Below are 27,459 nucleotides of genomic sequence, written 5' to 3' on the forward strand. Positions count from 1 at the left end.
ATCGGTGTCAGAGAGCCCAATACACAATCTTCCATGAAGGTGGTTTAGTCCTGGTCAAGCAGAAGTGAAAGCAGAAAACAGAGACTCTGTTTGCTGTCGGTCCTCTGAGGTTTGGGACATGCAAAGGATACATAGTGACGGCCCATCATGCCGGACCTTCCATCACCCGGGACTCGCCACATTTTAAGCACCTACCTCTGCGATCGTCAGCTCCTGCACTTACAAATCAGGCCATCCAGCCTGACAGTCCAGATCAAGCATCAGAACCAGTACCACTGGTGCATGAACAGAGTGCATCTGGACCACTTCATGCCACTCGATCTGGCTGATTAGTGCGACCTACTCAACAACTTATTGACAAAATGTAACTGTTTGTACTTTTTATTTAACAAGGGGGGAGATGTATTGTCGTGAGACTGTGCTAGCGCCCTTGTGGTTCTGGGCAGACTCAACAGAGGAAGTACGTACTGGTGTGGTTATTAATGGTTATGACTGTAGGAAGGTAGGATCCTTCTAGCATAGTTACCTCCACTTTTTGCCTGGTATTATGCTGTTTCTGACTGGGATCCTGCTAACCAGGACCTCAGTCACTGTGCTTTCTCCCTAAATTGTACTAGGGTAAGTACTTTGGTACCATCCTAATTGGCTACTGGTATACCTTTCTAAGACCCTTGTATATGGTACTAAGGTACACCAGGTGTCTCTCATGGGCTGCAGCTTGTATTATGCCACACATGAGAGACCACTCAAACTGTGACTACAGGCCTGCCATTTCATCCTGTGTGCACTGGTGCTAGCACCACTCACAACAGGTATAAGTTGCCTTATATCTGAGGTCACTGCACTTGAAACCTATAGGTCTCCACTAAGGCAGGCCGTTCAATCCTGAAGGCAGGGTGCTAGGTTATAAGTGTGAGGGTGCCCTGCATGAGCAGGACACCCCCTACAAACCCAGGAGTCAATTCTCCAGGCTTTGTAAGTGCAGTCAACCATGTTATACTTGTTGTGGACATTAAGTCAATTATGAGATGTCTAACTATATATTGGCTGCACTGCAACCGGTTATGTTTGGTATCAAACATGTTGGAATCCTACCCCAACACCAATTCCAGTGTTTAATGTATGATCTTATGTGCCGGGGGGCTCCCCTAGGGAGCTCCCCTGTATTCCCGGTAACAGCCTTTCAGGGTCGAACAGTAAGCTAGTGCTGCTGCCGACCACAGAGCCGATTCTGCCCTCCTGCTGCTCAGGCCAGGCTCGGGTAGGGGAAGGTAGAACAATAGGTTACCTGTCACAGGGTGGTGTGACCACCTCCCAGACAAGACTTAGTGTATTTGGCTGGGGTGGGGGCGCTTGCCAGCGCCACCAGACTTCTCTGAAGGGCACATTTGGTTCCCTTCTTGCATACTCCAGTTGAAACCAGTTAAGGGAGCTGTTGGCTCCCGCTCTGGCGAGAAACTGGACAAAGGACATTGGAGTATCTTCCCCCCTGTCCAGCCCCTCCTCTGGAAAGACTCCTGAATCGCCCCAACCTTTTCCTTAGGGTATTTAAGGGCTTACCTCTGGGTGGCTCTTCAGGTTCATCATGGGACAAGATTCAGATCCGAGAACACTTCAACCTCCACCGTCTGGGCACTTTGGACTTCGCTTTGGGAACTGAGACTGCATCAAGGAAGACTTCTGCTGCTCCTGGTCTTATTGTCCTGCCAGCCTTCTGTGTAGTCTGTGCTTCATCCAGGTTTTTCTCCAGGCCTGTGGGCATCAAGGACACCCGCAGTAATCTCCCTTGGAGTGAAGGAGTCACACACCTGCATCTGCAAGCACTGCAACGAAGCTGACTGGTCTGCTGCTCCCGGGCTCCCACGTACTCCGAAAGGTTCAGCAACACATGTGGTGGTTCTTCAAATCCCTTGAGTCCTGCACTGTCTTCTCACCAAGTTTGAGGCCAGTATTCCTTGTAGGAACCACTGGAACAGAACCCCTGTGCACCGCGTTGACTTGCCATTGCCAAGGCTTGTTGACTTTGCCCTCCAGTGGTCTTCGGGCTACAAGAATCCCCAGCCTCCGCCATCTCTTTCTACCAAGGTCTTCATCCTCACCGCATCCTCTGCACCATTGGCCTGCAATATTGGTGAGCTGCTCGATGTCCTCTTGCGACTCCTGTGCCTTTGGCCTGTGGGTCCTCTTGAGGGTCTTCTTTGGCTTCAGTGGGCTCCTCTGCTTGCTCAGGGCATACTCTGACTTTCCTGCACTTGGTGAGTCCCTTGGACCTTGCTGGTCCCGACATTGCACTTTCTTCGTTTTCCACGTCTGTTGCTGCTGCCAAGGCCTGCTGGTGATCCCGCCGGACACCGACTCCCTGGTTCTCGACTTCCGACGTGGGACAGCTAATGAACAGCTCCTAGTCTTCCACAGCATCGCCTGGTCTTCACAGCTGCATCAACAAGGTCACCGTAAACTCTCCTGCATCATCCGTCATCTGTGGTCATTGGTCTTTCGTGCCTGCTGGTAACTCCCGAGTGACATAGACTCTGTCCCCTCTGCTTGCAGGTACTGCGGGCACATGATCCCATTCACTGTTTGCCACAAGCGGGCGCTGTTGTTGGTGTTTATATCATGAAGGAGTTTGGCCCAGAGCTCATTTTCACCATCTTTCTTGATGTTCCATTTTGATTGTTTGAGCACTGCCCTATGGAGTTTCAACTCTGCTCGTAGGCTGATGGTTTTAGGGGCTATTCTCAGCTTCCGTAGCGTAAAGTTTACTGATCTTTTTAGTTTCGTTAGTTGGGCTCTCTGTTCCTTCTTTAGTTTGTTCTTGCTGCACCCTTTGCGAGGATTGACTTTTGGGTTGACAGTGACTGAAAGTTTTTTTAGCAGTGAAGCCGTGAAGTGATTCCAGTAAGTGATATACCCGACTGCAGTTGATTTTTGAGTATCGAAAAGTTGGAGTGCCGCTTCTACTCTTGAGGGGTAGAGTTAACTGGCGTACATTTGATCCTTTTTTGATTCAATGAGTAGATCGGCCCCATAGTTGTGTCTGGCCTGATTAAGTTTGGCGTATTTGATATTATATGGCATTCCTGGGGGGCGGTGATCGCTGTCGCCCTTATCTCCCATTCTGAACCCCGAGATGTATGGAAAGAGGGCAAGGCTTGCAAAAGTGTAGTCCAGAATGGAACTCATTGTAGTCGAGTAAAAGGATTTTACTGGAGGAGAATCTGTCGAAAATCTTCCATTCAATGCCTGAAGATTTTGATGTTCTAGGTTGTGAAGAAAATGGCTATTGCGGTGTTTTTTCCTGCCTGGTGGATCGCTTTACAATGGTATATTATAAATTCTGTTTAGGGCCAGTGCTTTCTCTCCTTCTGATGAGCCAAATAGATCTTGATTTAGGTCCCTTGTCAGAAGGAAGAGTGGATTTTCCATCTGGGTAGCGTACTCAGCCAGTTGTTTGGTAATTTTGGATGAGTCTTTTGCTTTATTTTTTAGATGGACGTATGAGTTGATTATGCATACCACCTCTTCTTTAGTCTCAATGACAAGTCTTATTTTGACTGTTAATATCGTGTTTGAAAATGAGTCCATAAGGGTTGCTGAAGCTATTGTTGTAGTGGAGACATAGGTGGCCAGTCCTCCTGAGTGATGTCCGAATCTACTAGTCCTTGCGGCTGGTGTGGCAAAACATGGGTAGCTCTTGATGTGCGTTGGGGCCTTCAACCAGGTTTCTTGAAGCGTTATTATGTTAAAGAGGGAGATGTAGTGCTGAAAATCGGGGTCATCCATTTTTGTGCTTAGACCGTTTATATTCCAAGAGCAGATGCCTAGGGTTGTTGGCCTTACCCCGCTACCAGCTCTGTTTTGTAAGGAGCGTCAGTCCTCCTCAGGGCGTAATATGAGCTTGGTATGATTCTGCTGCTGTCGTTGGGCGTAATTCCGGTCGATCCCAAGGGCTGCTTAAGCTCCTTTTTGGTGAGCTTCCCCGTGCGTCCCTGAGTATACTGAAAGTATGAACCTGATGTATCTTTGGCACTCGGCTCGTCCTGCTCAGGAATGGTAGAGGGTAGGCTGGTTTTTGAAAGGGGACCAACCTAATTCCCCAATTTTTGAGGAGCTCCTGTTCAGCTAAGATCAAGTCTGCAGTGTTGCTTGAAGTCCAAGTTGTTTTGGTTACCTCCGAGCTGTGTGAATTAGCCCCTAGTAAAAATTCTACAGAGACTAAGTTCTTTGGACTTATTCCCCCTAGTTTTGGGATTGATTTCATTAGTCTGAGGATGTTACCGCGGTTGAGCAGGTCCTGCTGTCCTTTTGATGTGTATTCGGGGTAAAAGGGCCTCGATTGACTGTCGGCTGTTACCTTGTCTTTGTTGTTTCACTGGTGATCGGTGTGTTATATCCGTAGGTCCATTGCGTAGTTTTGCTTCCTGGTTATCCAGGTGTTTACTTGCTCCACCTGGTGAGGAGATCTTTATGTTTGGACTTGTTATTGTGTGTTTTAAGGGAGTTTGTGTTGGTTCTGCCCCCTTGTCATGTAACCATTTTACCAGTGAGTTCCCCGTTGGTTTGATCGTAGTGTGAACACTCCTAGTTCCTGTGTCCCATGTTGGTTCCTCATGATCTGGGCTTGTGGATCGGCCGTTGGTTCTTTTTTTATTTCCTGCGTGGGGGTCTGAAGTAGTTGTTTGCTTAGTTTCAAGTTGTCTTAATGCCTCTGGGTTGCACGTCTGACCGCGTGTTTGCCCTGGAGGATCGTTGGTTGGGAGTCTTGGTTCACTCATTTGTTCTCGGTTGTCATGCTCCTGGCTGATCTTTTCACTGCCGATTTTTGGAGGCGGTTTAGTCTTCAGCTTTTCAATATTTTGTTCTTCGTTTTGTTTGATTTTGTCTCTTATTGGCGAATCTTGGACCTTTATTTCATCATGATCTGTTGTTCTTCTGTTTGGTTTATGCTGTTGATTAGAAGTATTTGATACCAGGTTTAGCCATTGTGTTGCCCCTGCGTTACTTGCATTAGTTGTATGTTTTTCCTGTGTGCCTGCGAAGATGGTATTTTGTTGTGTTCGTTTGTGGTTTTTGATTACGCCCTTTCCTTTTTTGTTGGCGGCGTTGTTTAGCGTTTAGTTTTTGCGGATTCCCTTTCCCAATCGGTGCTATTTCCTCGTTGTGGTCATCAAGGTTGTCCTTTGACCTTTTGCCGGGTTTCTCCCTGCTAATTGGTCCCTCTTCGATTTTGGTAATGCCCAGATCTTTTGTTACGTTTCTTGCATTTGAGTTTTTTATATCACTTATAAGACCAGTTAGCATTGAGGGCAGAGTAGCTAGTTTGTCGACTACCTGGTTGCAGTTGCAGCTAAGATAGGTGTTTGTTTGTGCTCTCGTTATCAGACTGTTCAGGGTGTCCAGCTTTTCATCGATGCCGGCTGTGAAAACTGCCAATGTGTTCAGAAGTGTTAATTGTAGCTCCATCTTTTCTAATTGGTATTGCAAGGCTTCGACGGCTAGTTGAATTGTGTTTAAGAGAGAATTCCAGGTACAAGAGTTTTGATCTTTCCTGAGTTCTTTCTTGTTTTTGCTGTTGTTGGTGTTGTGAGCCGCCAGGTTTATAGCCCTGGGGGACTCCTGTGGGGAGTTTTGATGGGGGTGCGCCTTCTGGTATGGGTTGTAGGTAGCAAGCATGTCCTCCCATTCGAGTGTATTAAGATAGGACACCATTGCCCTGCCATCTTCTTTCTGGCTTGGGTCCTGAAAGCCTGCCTCCAGACCTCCCAGGTTGATAGGTGCACTTCCTTGGGCATAGCCGTACAGATCTGCGACTGATAGAGGGCTTTTTGCTGTTGGATCTGTTGTCTTGATCGGCGTGCTGTGGCTCCTAGTTAGCGTGCTCGTCATCAGACTGAGATTTGTTTCCCTGATTTGTTCCTCTACTATTGTCCTTGGTTCAACCCCGGGCTCCTGCTCCTGCTTGGCTTTAACCCTTTCAGTGGACCCGTTGCCTGGTTTGCCATCTAGTTGAGATGATGTGGGGGCTGTTTTATTCACTTTGTGTTCTACCAGTGAAGTCCTCTTGCTGCTACACGGGCTGCCTGCAGTTTGTTGTGGAGGTGATGGCGGGTCATCGGCCGATTCGTGGGGCTTCTCTCCATTGTACGGGGTCCTATGGGAAACGGCGTTGTTTCTGTGATACAAAGTCTCGCCTTGGTGTTGTTGTTCCATAGGTTTATCTGGGAGTAAAGGGCTTGTGATGGATTCTAGCATTGGTGATGTCGGTACTGGAAGCAATGGTGGCAATGGTAGTTGGTTGGTTTGCAGGCCTTGCAAAGATTTATTGCTTGAAAAGATAGCTGAGCCCACATCCTTTAAGAAATTGAATTTTGTATATATTTTTGGTTGGTAACAATTTTTGAGCTTCTGCTTGAGCTTGTTGCTTGCAGTTTTATTGCCGTGCCCTGAGCCTCGACCGATTCATGCTCCGTTGTAATAAGGGTTGGCTCTAAGATGTTTATGCGCTGGGGTTTGGTTTCTTCCCTTTTTTTGCCTTTGGTTTTGATGCCAGGGTCTCTCTAGATCTGCCCAACCTCATGAGCTCGCCTTAAGTCACTTGGAGTCCCCCTAGTAACTAAAGGCTAAAAGCTAAAGGCGTGAATCAGTTGTCAGATCTACAGCTCTTGCAGTCTTTTGGCAGAACCTATTGCTCTCCAGATGTTCCGGTGCCTGGACAGGCGTGTGTGAAATAGGTTTGCTATCTGATCTGCTTTGATCTACTTGTGGTAGATTAGTTCTGCTGTTTGCTAATCTTGTGGTGATTGAAATGCGATGGGCAGTGTGAAGTGAGGGTATATTGGTTGGAATAAGTGCAGTGAGTGCAGAGAGCACCGAGAGCTCAGTATTCAGTGTTCAGTGATTACCGCTTGAGCAACCCCGCAGTGAGCAGTAAACCCAAGTGAGTAATGAATCGCAAGTGGAGGCCCCCCGTGCGGTGGGCTTTGGTGCTCTCTGCTGCTCCCGTGGGATCTTGGGAGGCTCTGTGGTTCAGTGATACAGTGAGAGGGGGGGCGCGAGGCACATACACTGTGCTCTTCAGGTGCTCATTTGGCACTTTTTAGGAACCCTTTGAGTCCTATGGTGGTCTTTTAGTTCCTTGGAGCCGGCTCTAATGACGTTTCAACGTTGTGTCCTCAGACGGCCTGAGCGTTGACAAGTTCGAAAATCAGAGTTAGTTCGGCTAGTTCGGTCAAACAGCTCGCAGTGATGGCAAGGTTGGAACAGGACGAGCAAGATAAGCAGTGCCTGCGACCACCACCGCTGTTAGAGAGTCATGTGCCTCTCCTGGCGGCCTTGCGGGTGCTCACCGTACTCACGGTGCTTGCTGAAGTCTGGCCCACTGTAGTCCTGCAGCTCCGGGTCCCCACAACTCCAGTCCTGGCTGTGCTCTGCCCGCCTGCAGCCGAGAACCGCCAAAAGCCACAGGTCATGGGAGAACGTGGGGGCGGGAAGCCGCTGCCGATTTCCAGTTTGGGCGCCTCTCCCCTGCTCCTTTGTCAGACCGCAGCTGCTCCTGTAGCAGTAGCTGCAGCTCCTAGTAGATCCGCTGGTAGTCCGGTAGCATCGAGCCTGCTTGCTCCTGCATCACCTCTCTCCACCTCTCTCGCCTGCTTGCTTGCTCGCCTGCTCGCTCCGCCTCCAAATCCAACAATCACAAGTTCACGAAAGAGCAGCTTTCTGACCCTACAACTTTGTCAAAGTGACGGAAGTTTCCAGAGTGTCCCGCTGGAGACCGACAGTAGTTAGCCGGTCGGCCCCGTTGGCCCCGTTGCCTGTGCTTCCCACACTCTGGAGGGGCTGGGGACAAAGGCTGGCGCAGGCTGCACGGCTGGGGGCCAAGGCTGGAGCAATCTGCACGGCTGCACGGGGGGTTCGTGGGGGCTGTCACAGCGTCTCGGCTCCGCGACTCCTCAGCCCTGCAGGTCTCCCAGCAGCTTGACTCCACACAGCGTCTGCTCTCTGTCGGCGAAAGTGGCACAGGGTATCTTCATTCAGAGGGGTAGGCTTTAGGTAGACATATGCGCTCCCTCCGAACATACTTACTGTCCATCCTTTTACACTTTAGACTGTCCTCAGTAGTCAATAAGCGGCGTTTTCTGCCTTCGGTGGGACTCCTGCCTCATATGCATTTCCTCTTATGCTGTTGAGCGCTCTGGTTTTGAAGAAGGTCAGGTGGGTTCTGAGCACAGCTGACTCTGGTGGTCCCTAATTGTCAAGAAGGTCTGATACTCTGAACTGCTGACCCGGAGCATCTGCCTCTACTTCAGTTTCCCATTCGGGAGGCCCTGCTCTCCCAGCAGCAAGGTAGGGTGCTCCTTATGAGCATATTCACTGCTGTACTCTGAGGCTTGTGACCTTGGAATCTCAGTTTTCGTTGGAATCATTTCAGCGCACTGTGTAAGCATGTTGCTGGGCTTGTCGTTTCGCCCTTCATATTCTGCAGTTTCACTGACAAACTAGTACTTGGGATGTGATATTTATTTCTTACGAAAGTAGTTGTCACATTTCCACATGGGGAGGTCATCAAATGTCCTGTATTCTTTTCTCCGCCAGATCCCTGTAAAGAGAATGAGAGGATACACTGGTTAGATCCCAGCCGTGCCTAAGACTAAGGAGTACTACGGTGGATGATCAGCTGTTAATTGGGTTCGCTGGAGCAAAGAAAGGAAAGGTGGTCGAGAAGAGGACCATTTGCTGGGCAGCCACATGAGCATCTGCCAGTATTTTAACCAAATGCTGTTTGCGTGAACACCATGCGCCAGACCCAACACTTTGTAGGTGGTATTTCTTCGATATTGATTTACATGGTGAGGACTCTACGGTATGCACTAACCTTCAGAAGAATGTTAGTTGCCTTTGGTAATACTTTTTCTGGTGGATACTGTATCTAACCACAGATTCCTCACCACCCGCCAACGTACCCTATTCATGGAGTGGGATTTTGAATATGAGTAAGGTCCCAAGGTAGCTGTTGCAAACTGTCAGTGAAAGATCAGTTCTGTTACCTACACTCTGCTTTCTTCCGCGTTACCGTCAGTACATAGGGGTGGCAGCTTTATGCGGCTCCATGTCTTCATGTCCAGAGGTGCGACTGAGATTCAATAGAGAGGTTGATGGTGGTGCCTGTCTGCACACACGACCTTTTGCAATATCTTTCGGATGTAGTCAGGTGCCTGGGAAGATTCACACGATGAACAATCATTGAGTAGAGTAATCACTGGAAATAACATTACTGAAGTTAAGTAACTTATTGTTTGCAGCATTAACTAAATGAATCTCTTCTCATTTATTTAAACTACCTGATTATTTTTTAGATGTAGTTAAATGTTCTGATTCATTTACATTATAATCAGTGTTGACTACGCCCTAAAATCAATGTTTACATATGGCTTCTTTTTGTTTCAGTTTAATATTTTCTTGAATCAAATAAACAGTTCCTTAGTTGACTCGAACATGCTGGTACGCTGTATTGCATTGTCACTGGATAGATTTGAGAGCCAGACTGATGATATTAAAGGTAAGAATGTTTCTTAAGTTTATATTTTAAAATATTTTGTGTATAACAAGGTAGAGTTTCTTTTCAAGCATGCAATTTCCAAGTCAATCTTCATGAGTTTTGTTTAAAGGTAAACGTTTTAGCTCACGTTGCAGAGCATCTAGCTTTTGACAATTAAGGGATCATCCTTTTAATGTTTGAACCTTTCTGGGCCTAGCTGCTGTTTTCTTTGGGAGTTTAGCATTCATGTCTGGCAAGAGATTTTTCCCAGTGCTTGATTAGGAGCTAGTGGATTTATTTCAACATGGGGATGGTGTCGGAACATTTTCAGCAAAGAAAATGTCGGCTGTGTAATTACGGGTTCTTCCAAGTTTAATTTTGTTAGCAGGGAGCTACACGTTGATGTTGTGCATTAGTGAGACAGTCTAGATGTAGTTACGCTAGTATAGCACTAAGAATCAGTAGGATCTGCAGAGAAGATGGAATGCATTGGGTTACAAATCTGCAATTTGTATTGCCAGTTCCCCTGGGTTTAACAGTAGGGTCTGTGTTGAATCAAACACCAAGATTGCACCCCTTTATCTACGAAGTATGTGTGGGGTACCTGTGGTTGCTGGTTAGTGAAATAATGTCATGGCATCTGCTTGACCAAACAAAAGGACCTTCTATCTAGGTGAAGCCATTTTTTAGCTGCTTTTGTTGAATCCAGTTCGGGATGTGAGTCAGACATTCAAGAATGTGCTAATCGTTCCCAATCACCTCCTGTATTCTGGTGTGGTTCTGTAGGTCAGACCTAAAATGAAAAATTCCAAAGGTCCAATCTCTTTGTGAAAGCACGGTTTGAACCTGTAATGTTCATATTAAATTTGTACTTGTCTGGGGAGAAAGAGTATCCTTAATGATGAGCAGATCAGTGATAAAATATAGCCTGGTGTGTGTGTGTGTGTGTGTGTGTGTGTGTGTGTGTGGGGGGGGGGGGGGGTTGCATCTTTTTAAAAGAAGGTACTAGGAATATCATAGCTTAATTTTGAGAATTCCTTCCACCCACCCACCCAGCTGTCTCTGCTAAGGTGGTCTAACTTCATTTTTGTGATTGCATCAAATTATATCACTGCAACAATACTCTCCTCTATGCAACACAATTGAGGGTTAAGAAGCTTGCATCTGAGCTGTGTTTTGACCCCACCAGTGTTCAAATGTTTTACAAGTAACCTAAGCCTCTGAACCAGCTTAAATGAAATATACCATACTGCAGTCATTTTTCCATTACCCCTATTTTTATATGCAGATTATGCAATACTTATGGTATGGACTAAAATGTCTCATGGCTATATTTGCAGTTCTGATGGAGACTCCTAGCAACAGATTCCACACCTTTTGAATATTCTCCTGGGGTCAGACTGGATCTGGAAATGTATCTGTAGTACTTCTGCTCACAGGTAGGTGGCACCGTGCAAATCTGCACTGACGCCATTCCATGCCAGAAATATGCAGAGCAGAGCCTATATAGGCACCACACCCACCACTGACGCCAGTTCCTTTCTTTCTGCCTCACAAGATGCGGATCCGGAGCTTTCTCTTGTCTCTCAGGGACATTTACCTTCGATATTTCCCAGTGTGCAAGGGAATGTGAACCACAAAAAGGACCGGTTTTAAACTCTATAGCGGCTGTCACAAACACATGTCTGTGACAGATCCCTATCAGGTGTGCCTGGAGTAGATTCATAACTCTAAGGTCTGCATTGACTGGAGTTTGTTGAATCCAAAGGCCCTCTGGGACCTCAGCATTGCCAAATAAAAGAAGACCCTGCAATGCATCCGGTCTAAGTTGCGGTCCAAGTTGAAGGTCCGGTTCCTGTTCCGTGCTTGCTTCAGGAGATGACAAAGCAGTTCCAGAGGCTGGTGTTAATCAATGTCTATATCGGTGGGCAAGTTAAAAAAGAAGCCTAAAAATTAAATCGTGACTCAGCCCTCTCTTGCCACTCACGTTCACCTAAGAAGGCACAGATCCCACACTGGTTCCCTCACAACCCGAGTTTCTTGGGCCATCAGTCAGTCTAAAACGGATCAAAGAGTTCTGCGAGGTCATGCTCCCACTCCTAGGATCTTTGCTGATTCCCTCTTGTGCATCCTCCAACGCCAAGAAGCTGAGAGGCCTTTCATCTGGGGTGCCGCAGGCATATATGCTCTTGGTGCCAGTTGGACCCTCAGAGCCCATCACAATGCCTCAGACCTCGCCTCCACACTGGTTCCTGGAACTGCAGCTCTGGTGCCAAATCCTTTGACGCTGGATGAGGAGATACCTATAGTACTATCTGAGTCGGCGCCAGTCTCACCATTGTAAAAGCTGTGCCCGGCCACCCTTAAGGCGCCACTTCCCACGTTTGATCTGATGTCTCCACAAGGGAGAACACACACCTTTCACTCCCTTTTCAGCATGGATTCGGACAAGGATTATAATTAGAGTGATGAGTTAACTCCTCTCTATTGTGAGAAAAATTGGTATGATGACCAGCGGCCTCGATCCCTCCCCTGAATCAGGTCTTTTCTCAACCCTGGCCCAGCCACTGAAGAATCCACTTCCTGCACCAAGGTAATGTGTAGGGTGACTGAAGTTCTTAACCTCCAGCTTCCCACCTTGGAGGTTAAAACCAATGTGCTGATGGAAGTCCTCCAGCCAGGGCACCATAGTCGACAAACAAATAGCGAGAGGCCACCGCCCTGCTCTGGGCGACGTGCTACAGGGTTGTGGGAACAAAGCTCATGGTGTTGGGCCTCTCCACCACACTCCCAGCACGGTCTGCCTTTCTCCCCTTTTGTGGCCACGGAAGGGGTGCCCCAACACATTCCTTTCAGAGCTACAGGCTAGCGCAAGCTGTTCAAACTCCGCGCGGCAGGGAAAGTGGGAACCACTAACGTGGTTCTGGGGGCCAGCGGCGGGCCAGTGCACCACCACCACCCCCTCTGCAGCAGCCTCCAAACCTTCATAGTCCGACTATTCATGCCCATCAAACGCCAGTGGTCGGCAGGATTTGCCATCACCTCCCCCACTGGCGCACCATCACGTCGGACAGGTGGGTTTTGCAGATCGTCCGAATCGGCTACTTCCTCCCCTTTGAGACTATGTATTTAGCCAGGATCTTCTGGCCCTTCTCCAACAGGAAGTTTCGGCTCTCTTGGCCTAGAGAGCCATTGTGCATGTTCATGCCCCAGAAATAGGTCGTGGATGCTATTCCTACTAGTTTCTGGTGCCCAAGAAGGACAAGGGCCTGCGTCCTATCTTTGATCTCAGAGACGTCAACTCCTTCCTCCGGAAGGAGAAGTTCAGAATGTTGACCCTGGTTCAGGTCTTATCTGCCCTCGACCCTGGAGACTGGATGGTAGCGTTTGACTTCGAGGACGCTTATTTTCACATCCCTGTCCTGCCGGCCCACCGGCGGTAAATGCGGTTCACGGTAGGCCACAAGCACTTTCAGTTTACAGTGCTCCGCTTTGGCCTTACCTGCGCCCTTCAGTGTTCACAAAAGTGATGGCGGTGGCCGTAGCTCATCTGCGCAGATCAGAGGTTCCAGTCTTCCCCTATCTCGATGACTAGTTGTTGAAGGCGGGCTCGCCCCAGGCAGTAGTCTCCCACTTCCAGACTATGGCCGACCTCCTGCATTCGCTGGGGTTCTCCATCAATGTTCCGAAGTCACACCTGACCCCCTCTTTGAAGCTCCACTTCATCGGAGCGGTCTTGGACACAACGCAGTTTCGGGTTTATCCTCCCGAACAGCGAGTCCGGGATATTCGCCTCTAACCTGGGTCTCGGTCAGGATGACCCTGAGGCTGCTGGGCCTCATGGCCTCCAGCATCCTGCTAGTTAATCATGCCAGGTGGCATATTCGGGCTCTGCAGTGGGACCTGAAGTTCCAGTGGGCGCAGCATTCAGGGGAATCTGATCATTTGCGTCCAGATCTCGGAGGTCACTGAACGACAATTGTGGTGGTGGCTCACGGACCAGGATTGGGTCAACGGCAGATCACTCTCCCTTCCCCAACCAGAACACACAGTGGTGATGGATGCATCCCTTCTGAGATGGGGCTGCCACATGAGAGAGGCGGAGATCAGAGGCCTCTGGTCTCCGGCGGAGTCCGATCTCCACATCAACCTTCTGGAGCTTCGGGCGATCCGTCTTGCACTAAAAGCATTCCTTCCCTCTGTCCGGGGAAGAATAGTGCAGGTGTTCATGGACAACACCACCGCAATGTGGTACTACAACAAACAAGGCGGGGTGAGATCCTGGACCCTATGTCAAGAGGCCCTCCGTCTCTGGACATGGCTGGAACATCAGGGCATATCCCTGGAGGTTCAACACCTGGCAGGTTCACTGAACGCCAGGGCGGACAAACTCAGATGCAGGTGCATGATGGATCACATATGGCGTCTTCACTCCGAGGTGGTGCAAGGTCTCTTTCAACAGTGGGGAGAGCCTTGGTTAGATCTATTCGCCACCGAAGAGAATGCACAATATCAGTATTTCCAAGGCGGCACTCGCTAGGCGATGCTTTTCGTCGCGAGTGGAGTTGTGGTCTTCTATATGCCTTTCCGCCTATACCACTTCTGCCCAGCGAGCTGAAGAAAATCAGGCGCGACTGGGCCCAAGTAATTCTTGGGCTCCGGATAGGACAACGAAGAGTCTGGTATCCCGAGCTGCTCAACTTGGCCATCGATCCTCCGATCCGACTGCCTCTTCGGGAGGATCTTCTGTCGCAGCAGCAGGGGACAGTCCTCCACCCGAACCTGTCCAGCCTCCACCTCCATGCGTGGAGATTGGCGGCAGTGGACGTCATTTGACTTTCCTCCTGAAATCTGTGATGTATTCTTGGCAGCCAGGCGTCCCTACACTAAGACGGTATACGCCTGCAGATGGATAAAATTTGTGGCATGGTGCACAGCGAAGGTTGGGGATCCCCTTCTGTCCCTCTTTCTGAGGTTCTCTTGTTGCTTCTGTCTGTGGCCCAGCAGGGCTCTGCTCTGGGAACTCTTAAGGGCTACCTCTCAGCCATTTCAGCCTTCCTCAGGCTCCCTGATCAGCCTTCTCTTTTAAAGTCTCCTGTTGTAAATGGATTTCTCAAGGGCATTACTCATCTTTTTCCTCCTGTTCCCTTCGTAATGCCTGAATGGGACTTGAACTTGGTTCTTACTTTTCTGATGTCCACTCCCTTCGAGCCGCAACATAACTGTCCTCTCAGACTCTTAACTCTCAAAACTGCTTTTCTGGTGGCCATCACCTCTGCGCGCAGGTGAGTAAGCTACAAGCTCTGTCTTCCAAGCCTCCTTTTCTGGCTGTTCATCTTGACAAGGACGTCCTCAGAACTGAACCTTCCTTTCTTCCAAAGGTGGTCACTTCTTTTCATATTACCTAAACCATCACTTTGCCCACCTTCTTTCCGCCTCTGTATCCTTCAAAAGAGAAGAGCGACTCCACTGTCTGGATCCAAAACGTGCGCTCTCCTTTTATTTGGATCACACCAAACAATTCCGGGTAGACGACCAGTTCTTTGTTGTTTACGCGGGTGCTAAGAAAGGTCGGGCCGTGCACAAATGGACCATCTCCAGGTGGGTCGTTCTGTGCATCAAGGCCTGCTCTACTTTGGCAAAGAAGGAGCCTCCTGTGGGGCTGCGCGCCCATTCCACCAGGGCGACTGCAGCTACTACTGCTTCGGGGCGAGGAGTCCCCCTAAATGACATCTGTCAGGCAGCTACGTGGGCATCACTGCACACGTTCACCAAGCACTACTGCCTGGACAGCCAAGACCGGAGAGGTGGCTTCTTTGGCCCTTCTGTTTTCCAGGACTTTCTGGTGTGAACTTGATTCGCAGACCCACCTTCGGGGTTGGTATTGCTGGGGTATCTAGTCTAAGGTAAGGAATCTATAACTAACTGTTTCTCTCAGATGAACAAGTTACTCCCCTTCAGTAACGATCTATCTGTAAGAAACATAGGTTAGTTAAAGATTCCTTACCGCCCCACCCATCCTCCCCATTCTGCGAACTGATTTCTAGGGTTAAGGTCATCCTTTCAGGGCCCTAGATTTGTGCACCAGTGGTCAGTGTCTTGCCTGGCTCTGCGTTTCTGGCGCAGAAAGTCATGTTCAGAACCGACGTCCGCGCGCAAGGCAGGCGTCTAAGTAATCTCCATGACGTCATCCTGATGACGGACGCAGAGTCAACCGATGCCACCTACTGACGCGTAGAGGTACTGCTGGCAATAAACTTTCCGGGTCCAGTCTGACGCCTGAGGCCTAGAGACATCAACGCCGGCTTTAATAAAAGAAATAGCACCCAGTACGGCGCCGGACTCGCAACCTATGAGCCACATCTATAGCACACCCATCAAGTCTCATCTAACGGATGAATGTACTCCACCATCTATAGACCAGGAAACCCTTGACCTACCAAGAAGCGCCTTAGGCAGGGAGGCAGCAAGTCCCCACGATTCTAGTAGCAGCAAAACCGAAACAAGGGCATTAATGTCCTACCTTAACACACAAGAATGGGAAGACATGGTAGCCACTTATACACCTAATCAAAAAGAGACCCATGTCCCCGAATTACCTCCGGTAGCTAAAAACACAAACACGCCCGCCAACAACTCTAAAGAGAATGAGCGGAGAAAGGAACAAAACATCGGAACGTGGAACTCACTGCTAAACACAATCCAATTAGCAGTAGATACCCTGCAATACCAACCAGAGAAAATGGAGCTTCAACTTAATCTTCTCAATACATTGGCAGTCTTCACAGCCGGCATTGACGACAAGTTCGGCAACCTAAACAACCTGATACTGAGGGCACAATTAAACACCTATCTGAGCTGCAATTGCAGCCAGGCTCTAGCCAAAGTAGCCACATTGCCTTCAATGCTAACAGAACTAATAGGAGAAATAAAGACTCAACACAGAGGTTACGCAACTAAAGGCATGGGCTCTACCAACTCTGAAGAAGAAGACATCAGGAGCGAAGTATCCAGAAATATAGCAGAGCCAACTGGCCATTTTGTATCCACAAATGAAGAGACAAGCCACACGGGACAGGAGTATTCACAAAAACTTAACGCCAAACAACGGCGTCAACAAAAAAGAAAAGGGCGTAAGCAAAAATCTGCAACATCTACGTCTAAATACTTCCCCATCTTCTACGACATAAAGGAGAATTTCTTGGATGACACTAACAATGCTAATCCAACAGACAGTGAAAACCACTTGCCCTTAGGATCAAACTTGCAGCAGCACAAAAAAAACAGTAGCCAGCAGAACCAAGAAGCGCAAGGCCTCCAAGGATCACCGGCAATAGACCGAACGGAACAAACAGACGGAGACAGAGAGGCGGCAGCAAAGCTCATACATCTCACACTGCCAAACGATGCCAAGAACAAGATTGTAAGGGCCTCTGAGGATCAAGCGGGTGACTCAATGCTGCAAATCAAGGATCCCCCTCTCCTAATGGAAAGGGTAACGTCAGAACCAACTACCAACCAAGATATATCATCAATAGATGCAGGTGACTATCCACCAAGGTCAAACTCTGAGGCAGGGAACAGGACTAGAAAACCTGGCTTAATACCAAGCCAAACTCATGAAGCCCCTGCTTCTGCTATATTGGACCTTACTATCCATCCTGTCTCTAGTCAATCTGAGCGTCCCCTAGTTAAACGGCCATTTGATTCACGATCAACATCAAAGCAAACACCCTCTCTTACAGCATCATCACTTACCGCCAATAAGCCAGGTGAAGGCTCTATCCTGGCTTCTCATAAAACCCTCACAGGTCATGGCTCACCAGCTCAAGTACATCACCTATCAAAAAAATATAATGAGGCAGGAAGTACTAAACAATCAACAGAGATGCTGGTTTATCTTCCGGAATACAAGTCACAAGGGCAGCACGACACGCTGAATCGTGGCAACATTCTCAAACTAATGGGTCACATTCCCAGCCTGGAGGGGATAAGCACTAAGGACTTAATCTCGGTTGAATTTTTGCCAGCCGCCAACCCAAACAGCCCGGAGGGAACCAAGACCGCCTGGTCTTCTAATAATGTTGCAGATTCTATTGCAGCAGAAGCTGAGCAATTCATGATCTGGGGCATTAAGCTTGTCCCCATATCAAAACCAGCTTACCCCTCTCCCCTACAGAGGAGGACAATCTCAAAATCAGAGGCCAGACAGGCAAACACCTTCAGCGTTCTCAAAGGTGCCTTGGAAAGTTTGCCTAAGAAGAGAGAGAATATACCCTGGCAACGTCCGGAAGACAGGGGGAGGGCGGCAGATGGTTTCGAATCAGCGCCCACAATAAGTAGGAGAAGTCCAGCGCCAATGGACCATCAGACCCTCACGCTTACCACTAGCAAGCCCCCGAAAGGAAGTCCGCCAAATAAAATCATACGCAGTCCCCGGGGATGGACAGAAACGAGTACAAGGGGGCCGCTACATCAAAATCGAGCATCAACAAGAGAAACACTCTCTCGAACGATTTTCATACGCCCTGAAGAGGACTGATGCCATCAACAAATGAGAGACGCCACAAAGGGTAGGGAGCCAACCATAGGCATTTGCTCTTGAAATATAAATGGCCTAACTTCAAAAATGGACGACCCAGACTTTCAGCAGTACATCTTTCAATTTGACATAGTAATGCTGCAGGAAACATGGCTCACTTCCACACAACATATCACTGGTTTTTCCTGCTACTCAACAGCAGCAGTCAGAACCAACAGATTCGGCCACCAGTCAGGGGGCTTAGCTACATATATATCCAATACAACAATATCCTCGGCAGATCTCATGAACTCCTCCACATCCTCAACCTTAACAGTAAAAATAAAAATAAAACTCTGCAACAAAGAAGAAGAGATATGCCTTGTTAATGCATATGTCCATCCTAAACACGGAGGCAAGGACTCCAAAATAATCACCAAACAACTTGAGGAGTATGTCTCAGATGGAAAAGCCACCCTTCCTCCTATCAGGGGATTTCAACCAAAACCTGCTTGGTTCATCACCAGAAGAAGAGGTCCTGGCTTTAAACATAATTTATACGATACCATCGCAAAGCTCCCCGCAATACAGGAGAAAGCATCCATATAATGCCCTACTTAATGACTTAGAACATCTAAATCTTCGGGCATTAAACGGAAGATTCACGACAGATCGATCCCCAGTAGAAACATTCTACTCACAAACAGCTAGCTCCATCTTGGATTATACATTCGTCAGTCTGGCACTTTTCCCCCACATCTTGGAATTTAGAATGGGGGATAAAGGCGAAAGTGACCATCGCCCCCAAGAATGCTATCTGACAACAAAGTCGCCTATTGCAATCAGGCCAGACAAAACTTATGGGGCGATCTATTCCATCAATCAAAAAAGGATCAAATGCACGCCAACCAACTTAACAACTCTGGCTGATATTGCCCTCCAACGATAAAACACACAAAAAATAAATGCAGCTGGGCATATCCTCCACTGGGAGCAATACACAGGATCTTTGCAAAAAGAACTGGCAACTAAGATCCCCCAAAAAATTAATTTGCATAAAGAAATGAGTGAAACCACCTTAAAAAAAGGACCAAAAGCAGAATTAAGGCAGCACAAAAGATTAGTAAACTCGACGCTACGACAGCTAAGATCAGCCCCCGATAACGTACAACTTCGGACAGTGCTGAAGAAACAAAGAACTGAGCTCAAATGCATAAAATGGAACATAAAAAAAGATGCTGAAAATGAGACATGGGCAAAATTATTACATGACATTAAAAGTAATAATAGCTCACGCTTCTGGCAATCAGTAAATAGGATCCTACGACCACAGCATAAAGATCTAGGCTCGCATATTGTGGAAGAGTTATGGATTAATTACCTCTCTACCCACTTCAATGATTTACTAGAATATGCAGGAGCGCAAATAATGAACATCACAGAGCCCAACTCCATAATGCTTACGCCGAAGACCCCGACTAAGAGAGAGCAAGGCCTACCCAAAAATATACCGGATATAACAGCCGATCAGCAAATAGCATTAATAAAAAAGCAGATTCGTAAGGGCAGGAAGGAAGGTGCTCAGGGACCGAACGGCATTCCGCCAGCCCTATTCAAGGAAAAGATCACAGAATGGGCTATCAACATGCAACCGCTATTTTCGGAAGTCAGACTCTTAAATAAAATCCCAGAATCCTGGAGAGGGTCAACGATTGTCCCTATATTCAAAAAAGGTGACAAAATGGACCCTAACAACTACCGACTAGTAGCCCTCCTCGACAATGAGGCAAAATACTTTGCGGGAACCCTCTTAGAGGAGATCGTGCTTTGGGCGGATTCAAATCAGATCATACCACTGAACCAGACCGGATTCCGAAAAAATACCGGAACAGCTACCAATATTCTGGCCATCTCTCTAATGATCGATGCAGCAAAAATAAAAAAACTGCCGCTGCACATGTGCTACATCGATTTTAGTGCAGCGTTTGATAACATTGAGAGAGGCAGACTTTGGGGGAAACTGGCTCAATGGGGATTACCGCAGCCGATTCTAAGCATGCTGAAGCTTCTACACTCGGATACCTGGGTGCAGGTGAAGCTAGGAGGCGGCACACATCTGTCATCTAAAGTCCGCACCACCAAAGGCCTCAAGCAAGGGTGCGTGCTTGCTCCGATATTGTTCAATCTATTTATGGCGGATCTATCAGGTTTACTCAACACATGCAACTCGCATTCCCCGAGGCTGGGAGGGAAAATCTTGAGCAACCTGTTGTATGCGGATGACGTTGTTACTCAGCCACACTTACATCGGCCTCCAGCATCTTCTGACCCAATTGAACAGCTATGCTATGGAAAATAAACTTAAAATAAATTTGAGCAAGACACGCACCATGTCGATCAACACAAAGAAGAAGATTCAGAAATCATGGGCCCTAGGCGGCCAAAAAATAGAGTCTGCACTCGTTTACAAATACCTGGGAGTCCTCTTTGATAGAGATGGCACTTTTGCACAGCAAAAGCAGGAAGCGAAAAGGAGAGGGGCGTGCATTGCCGTCACACTAAAAAACATAGCCAATCAATTGATGGGGCCAATTCTAACCCCCTATCTGAGAGCTATTCAGGCTAAGCTACTCCCTTCTATCTGCTATGGCAGCGAGGCGCTTCGTGGGAGAGACTCCAAGAACCTGGACATAATCCAGACAAAAGCTTATAGAATAATGTTTTCGCTCCCGTCCTATACATCGCCTGCCCAACTCAGGCTGGAATTTGGTTTGCAAAAGCAAGTTGTTGCCAGACAGGGAGCATACATCATCTGCTGCCACAAACTTCGCTCGGCTACCACCAACACTCTAAACTCGCTGCTATGGCAAGATATTCAAAACAGGGACACATCTCAGGCAAGATCCTACCTGCAGGAAGCCCTGGGGGCCACCAATCTAACTGCGATCTGGGATATGCAACTTGGGCATAACCAATTCAAAAAACTAGTCTGGAAAACGGTCAAAACTCTATCCTTACTAGAGGATAAGGCCACATTCGCCAAAAGAAAACACGCTTGGATGACATTAAATTCGTACAAATCGTTGTCATCACAACCATACTTCAGTCAGGGTTATCCTAAGACCACAAAACTGAAATTCTTGAAATACAGACTAGGGGTCTTGCCAAGCAGCGAGCATTTACCACCATGGCTAAGGAGCAATGGCCACGAGGTTTGTCCGCTATGTGACATAGACAAGGGCGACATACTCCATCTGACCTGTCTTTGTGAAGAGTTACAGCCAGCCCGTCAATAGCTTTTAAAGGGCCAGTTCAAGCAGCTAGGGATTCGCACGAGAAGGCAAGCATTGCTAGCCTGCCTGAACCCTTTGAACACTAAACTGAATTGTAGATATGTTAAGTTCCTTGCAATGATCGAGCAAAAACTGCCAAAAACAAAAACTTTCGATCATTGATATAGGCAACAAGCAGGCGGCCTACAGGATGTAAGGGAACACGCTGCCCCGCCATAAGATAAACAATTTGCTCAATCAGATTGGGTTTTCTAGTGGAAGCTCATTATTTAAGGGAATATGCTGCCCCACCATAAGACAAATACTTTCGGTCATTCAGACTGGGTCTAGTGAAAGCTCATTATTGATGATTACAATGTACACATTTTTTGATATTTTAAAGTCTTTTTTTTTACTGTGTTGTACAATGTTTTTGCACTGGTTTTAATTAACTATGCATAATAATAATAAACTGAAACTGAAACAGTCTGACGCCTGGGGGTAATTCTACGGTAAGGAATCTATAACTAACCTGTTTCTTACAGCTATATCATTACTGAAGGTAAGTAACTTGTTCATTACTGCATAGACACGATTGGCTCCAGATGTGAGGTTTCAATCCAAAGGTGCAACAGCTCCTTCTTGCCATTCTGTTAGATAGGGAGCCTCTTTTATGTCCCTTTGTGGATGGAATGTTAGAAAAACTGAAAAGAACACCGAAATCGCAAGGTCCGGGCGGGAGGGGTGGGGGGCAATACAAACAGCCATCTCAAGAAGCACTTTTCATAGACCATGACCAAGAGGCTCACCAAACTCAGGTCAAAGCTCACAAACACAGACCAATTAAAAATAACAACAGGCCTTCAATGATTCCCAAAGCACCAGGTGTTCTTCAAGGGGAGGCTACAGAGGAAATAACATTAGATGAAGGGGCAAAAATAGATCCCCAGAGTGAACCCTACCCACTATGCACTGACCTGCCCAGGCCTGTAGGTATGACGCTGCCTGATTAGGTACCAGTCGGGGGGGATGGCTAGACAGAAATCACCTCAGATCAGTGGGTGCTAGCAATAGTACAACAAGCATTGAAAATGCAATAGGTCTCGCAATAGAAGAGTTTAACATTTTTCGTTTTGCAAATGGATGAGTGGCGTTGCGTGGATGAGTGGCGTTGCGTGGATGAGTGGCGTTGCGTGGATGAGTGGCGTTGCGTGGATGAGTGGCGTTGCGTGGATGAGTGGCGTTGCGTGGATGAGTGGCGTTGTTTGTGTGAGTGGCGTTGTTTGTGTGAGTGGCGTTGTTTGTGTGAGTGGCATTGTTTGTGTGAGTGGCGTTGCGTGTGTGAGTGGCGTTGCGTGTGTGAGTGGCGTTGCGTGTGTGAGTGGCGTTGCGTGTGTGAGTGGCGTTGCGTGTGTGAGTGGCGTTGCGTGTGTGAGTGGCGTTGCGTGTGTGAGTGGCGTTGCGTGTGTGAGTGGCGTTGCGTGTGTGAGTGGCGTTGCGTGTGTGAGTGGCGTTGCGTGTGTGAGTGGCGCTGTTGTTTGAGTGGCGCTGTTGTTTCAGTGGCGTTGCGTGTGTGAGTGGCGTTGCATGTGTGAGTGGCGTTGCATGGTTGAGTGGCGTTGCGTTGTTGAGTGGCGTGGATGAGTGGCGTTGCGTGGATGAGTGGCGTTGCATGTGTGAGTGGTGTTGCGTGGATGAGTGGCGTTGCCTGTGTGAGTGGCGTTGCGTGTGTGAGTGGCGTTGCGTGTGTGAGTGGCGTTGCGTGTGTGAGTGGCGTTGCGTGTGTGAGTGGCGTTGCGTGTGAGTGGCGTTGCGTGGCTGAGTGGCGTTGCGTGGGTGAGTGGCGTTGCGTGGTTGAGTAGCGTTGCGTGGGTGAGTGGCGTTGCGTGTGTGAGTGGCGTTGCATGTGTGAGTGGCGTTGCGTGGGTGAGTGGCGTTGCGTGGTTGAGTGGCGTTGCGTGGTTGAGTGGCGTTGCGTGGTTGAGTGGCGTTGCGTGGTTGAGTGGCGTTGCGTGGTTGAGTGGCGTTGCGTGGTTGAGTGGCGTTGCGTGGTTGAGTGGCGTTGCGTGGTTGAGTGGCGTTGCGTGGTTGAGTGGCGTTGCGTGGTTGAGTGGCGTTGCGTGGTTGAGTGGCGTTGCGTGGGTGAGTGGCGTTGCGTGGGTGAGTGGCGTTGCGTGGGTGAGTGGCGTTGCGTGTGTGAGTGGCGTTGTGTGTGTGAGTGGCGTTGTGTGTGTGAGTGGCGTTGCGTGGTTGAGTGTCTCGTCTTCATAAACGTTGGACAGAGTAGCGGATTGCCTCGTTGACAAAGGCCACATAAATTAGACAAACGGAAATCCAGGTAAGCACACACTGACACGGGAACTGAACAGAAAAAGACAAGCATGCACATGCATTAAAGGACATACACACAAGCCTATGAAAACACATACAATGCTAAACTAAAGCACTAGTTAGTCAGATGAGACGTTATGCAAACCTTCTTTACACAGTAATCCCGCACCAAAATTAAATAGCAGGGCTAGATTTTCCTAGAGGTTAGAGAAGCTATGTGGCCTTTAATTGAGATAGATGGCCGCGTATGACAACTCCATGTTTGTTCTGGAGTGGTTTATTGTCCCAGGAGAGCCGCAGAGTCTCATGTGAAGCAGAGGGTTGAGGAGTGTCCGCATTTTGGCAGCCCCTTTATAACAAGCATGAGATGGGACCCGAAAACACTGGAATGAGAAGGGGCTGAAAGGAGCTAGTGACAGAGTTCAACTGGAGGAGAGGTGGGCAAAAACAATGAAAAGGTGGACAAGGGAGGAGAGAAGGAAAGGTGACAGAGAACTGCTGGAGGAGCAAAGAGGAGAAAAGAAATGCGACACGGCGGGCAGGGGAGGGGGCGGAGCGGGTAAAAAAAAAACAAGACGGAGGGAAAGGCAGATATGGGGAGGGGGGAGGAGAAATGCGACACGGCGGGCAGGGGAGGGGGCGGAGCGGGGAGAGGGTGTGAAAGCAGCAGGGGACTGGAGTGCGGCTGAGGGAACTGATGTGCACGCGCTTTTAAGCTCAATGAGCATGCGCATTGAGCTTAAAAGTCACGGGCACTGCAAGGAATCGCCACGATTCCTTGCAAGTTAGTTAAAGAGTGGTTAAGCCCCAATAGTCTCGCAAGCTCGATGCGCATGCGCATCGACAGGCGAGAGCTAAAAATGATATGGTTTAGATTTCTACACCACCCCACCCAACATTCCAGCAAAACACATGGCTTTTAGTCAACATCAAGCTCTGTCACAAAAAAGGGCTTACAAACAGTACACGTACTCCAAAGAGGGCAGGGCATATGCTCAGTGTACTTCCTCATCCCCAAGAAGGATGGAACACTGCGCCCATACTGCACCTCAGGCCACTCAACAAGTTCATCCAGTCAGAGCATTTTCATATGACCACCTTGCAAACCATCACCACAGTGCTTCACCAAGGAGATTTTACGATGGTTTTAGAACTCATTGACTGCTATTTTCATATACCCATTCATCAAGCACACCACAGATTCCTATTTCTTGTGGTAAGAGGTCAACACTACCAGCTCACAGTACTCCCCCTCTCGGTTAATGTAAAAAAAAGTCTCATCTTAAACATCAACAGGTGCTAACATTGCAGAAAAAACACGTAAACCAGCAGCTGATGAGATACATTGACAAGAAAGAGATTCTACATGAAACTCAGTCAGGATTCAGGCCACATTTTAGTACAGAATCTGTACCTTTGTTGGCTTCAGAGTTTCTGAGACTTACTGCTGATGAGGGTGGGACAGCGGCCCTGGCCATGTTGGACCTACGTGCCGCCTTCGACACAGAGTTCCATGGCCTTCTATTGAAACGGCTGTGGCAACATGGCATCGGGGTTGTGCTATTGAGTGGCTGGCAGATTACCTCCAGAACTGCACCTTTCCAGTGCTACAGCAGCCATGCACTTCTGAGATACTTCCTCTACAGCATGGAATGCCACAGGGTTCAGCCCTGAGTCTGACCCTGCCCCTATTCAGCCGCCTCTATGCGCCCTCTTGCTGAGGTGTAAGAGCGTCATGGGGTCAAGATTGAGTCATCCGCTGATGACACTTAGTTAATCATCCCTCTGGTACAGGATGATGGTACCACAGCGACTAGCTTTAGATAATGTATGGTGGATATACCCAAATGGATGGATCTCAGTTTTCCTAAACTAAGTGCAGAATAAAATGAAGTCCCATTGGTGGGGAAACAGCCCTCTATATGGTCTTCAGCCTGGTGGCCAGGCGATCCATGTCCAACACCGACCCCCAAACCAAAAGTCAAAAATCTGGAAATTGTGTTCAACTGTACCCTGTCCTTTGATCACTGCCCTGATTGGAAAGATACTGGGTTTCCTACCCGAGTCCGTGAAAAAGACAGTCGTCCAGGCTCTCTTGGTGTCCAAATAGGACTACTGCAATGTGCTATATCTTGGTGCTTTAAAGAACTAACCAATGTGATATCCCCTAGACATGGGGAACATCCCAAATCCTCACTCGAATTTTCACAATTTAAATCATTCAAAAGGTAATCTGAGTAGTTCCCAAAGATTTTTTAATTTCTTATTATTATTTGCTTTCTGGTATCTTTTTAATTTTAACTTTGAATTTTCATCATTCACTTTTTCATTTTTATAATTCTTCATAACAAAAATGTGCCTGGTGGCAGCGGTTTGGACTTGCATCTTGTGGCTTCCCAGGGTAGACTGAAATGCTTCAGAGAGTTCAAATTGCGGCCCCACTGATGCTTTTGAACATTCCCAGATAATCTTGCACTGACTCAGCTCTCTCTAAGCTTTGTTGGCTACCTAAGAATAGAATATCATTCAAAGCACATTGCTTTTGTCAGAAAATCTTGACTCAGAAAGGCCAGCAATATCTTTCTTCCCTGATTAAACAATATCTTTTAAATAGGTGCCTTATATCCAAGGGGAAAGCACAGGTTGAAGTCCCTTGGGTAAATGGAGCACATCTGGGTGGCGCCTCTTTTAGATATCCAACTACTAAACTATGGAATTCCCTCCCGTTGGAGCTGAGCTTGGAACGTTCAGGAGCCATTTTCAACATAAAACGTAAAACCTTTATTTTCAAATAAGGTGAGTGAACAGAGCGGTGCACGGCCGAACTGTAGGTTTTTGGAAGCTTAACACGGGGACCCTCCTAATTGAGTAACCATGCAGGGACATCTTAAGGATTTTGGAGGCCCTGGGTCAAACGTATTTGGGAGCCCCAGTTCAGATCAGCTTTAAATTTATGATCCAGTTTCAGCTCTTTTAAATACCCTCTTTGGCTGCCAGGTCACTGACAGTGCACAAGCACACTAGTTCAATATTCAGGGATAATGATGTGTGTTTGTAATATTGTAACACAGCAGAAGCTCACTAATATTACTGCAAATAATCTCTGTGACACCTTCCGATTTCTCATATGTGAGACCCTGTTTGGATCTAAAATAAACTTTTCTTATGGATGTTGCCTGAAAAATAAACTTATTTGTCTCCAAAATGTCTGTAATGGACTCACACATTATCCAGGTGAAAAAATAAATTACAGGGAAATGGTATTTGCAACTATCTGTTTAAGAATTATTCAAGTTCATTAGGGCAAGACTGTCTGCAGAACAGATAGGGCAATATAAGAGGGCCCATAAAAGGATGGGGCCCTGTGCCAGAGCCCAATTTGTTCATTCCTTAAAACATCTCTATAACAATGTGCTCTATTAATTCCTAACATAACATTCAGTAGTGGTTAAAACCATCTATCCAATTGTAAAAAACAAAGTTGTCTCACAAACTGACAACATGATTGCAACGTACTACATACAAAAGCGGGGGGCATACATTCTCTTCTGCTGTCCAATTTAGCACAACACATTTGGAAATGGGCAATTCATCACAACATACATACATGTTCGAGGCATGTGGGCTGCTAAATTCATATATTAGCATTAGATCGCCGCCTAGTGTTGGGTCCGGATGATCGCACATTGTTGTCCTGGAAGAGTCTTCGAAGTATCCTGAGATAGGTGGCTCCTCCCCTGGACTACAGTGCGCATGGGCATCGGCTCCATCCCCAGATTGTTTTTTTCCGCCATTGGGTT

At 47.8% G+C, this 27,459-nt stretch overlaps 1 protein-coding gene across 2 annotated transcripts in view; it reads left to right on the plus strand.

Annotated features, from left to right (window-relative positions):
• The window catches only part of TRPC4AP (transient receptor potential cation channel subfamily C member 4 associated protein), a 766,986-nt gene that overhangs the window by 612,431 nt on the left and 127,096 nt on the right, over positions 1-27,459 (plus strand). For both annotated transcript variants that reach the window (XM_078652243.1, XM_078652242.1), the window contains exon 16: positions 9,445-9,556. In XM_078652243.1, the coding sequence (XP_078508369.1) occupies positions 9,445-9,556 (112 nt within the window). The remainder of the gene's footprint in view (positions 1-9,444; positions 9,557-27,459) is intronic.

This window comes from Lissotriton helveticus, chromosome 7, assembly GCF_964261635.1.
Source record: "Lissotriton helveticus chromosome 7, aLisHel1.1, whole genome shotgun sequence".
In the NCBI taxonomy this organism is placed as follows: Eukaryota; Metazoa; Chordata; class Amphibia; order Caudata; family Salamandridae; genus Lissotriton; species Lissotriton helveticus.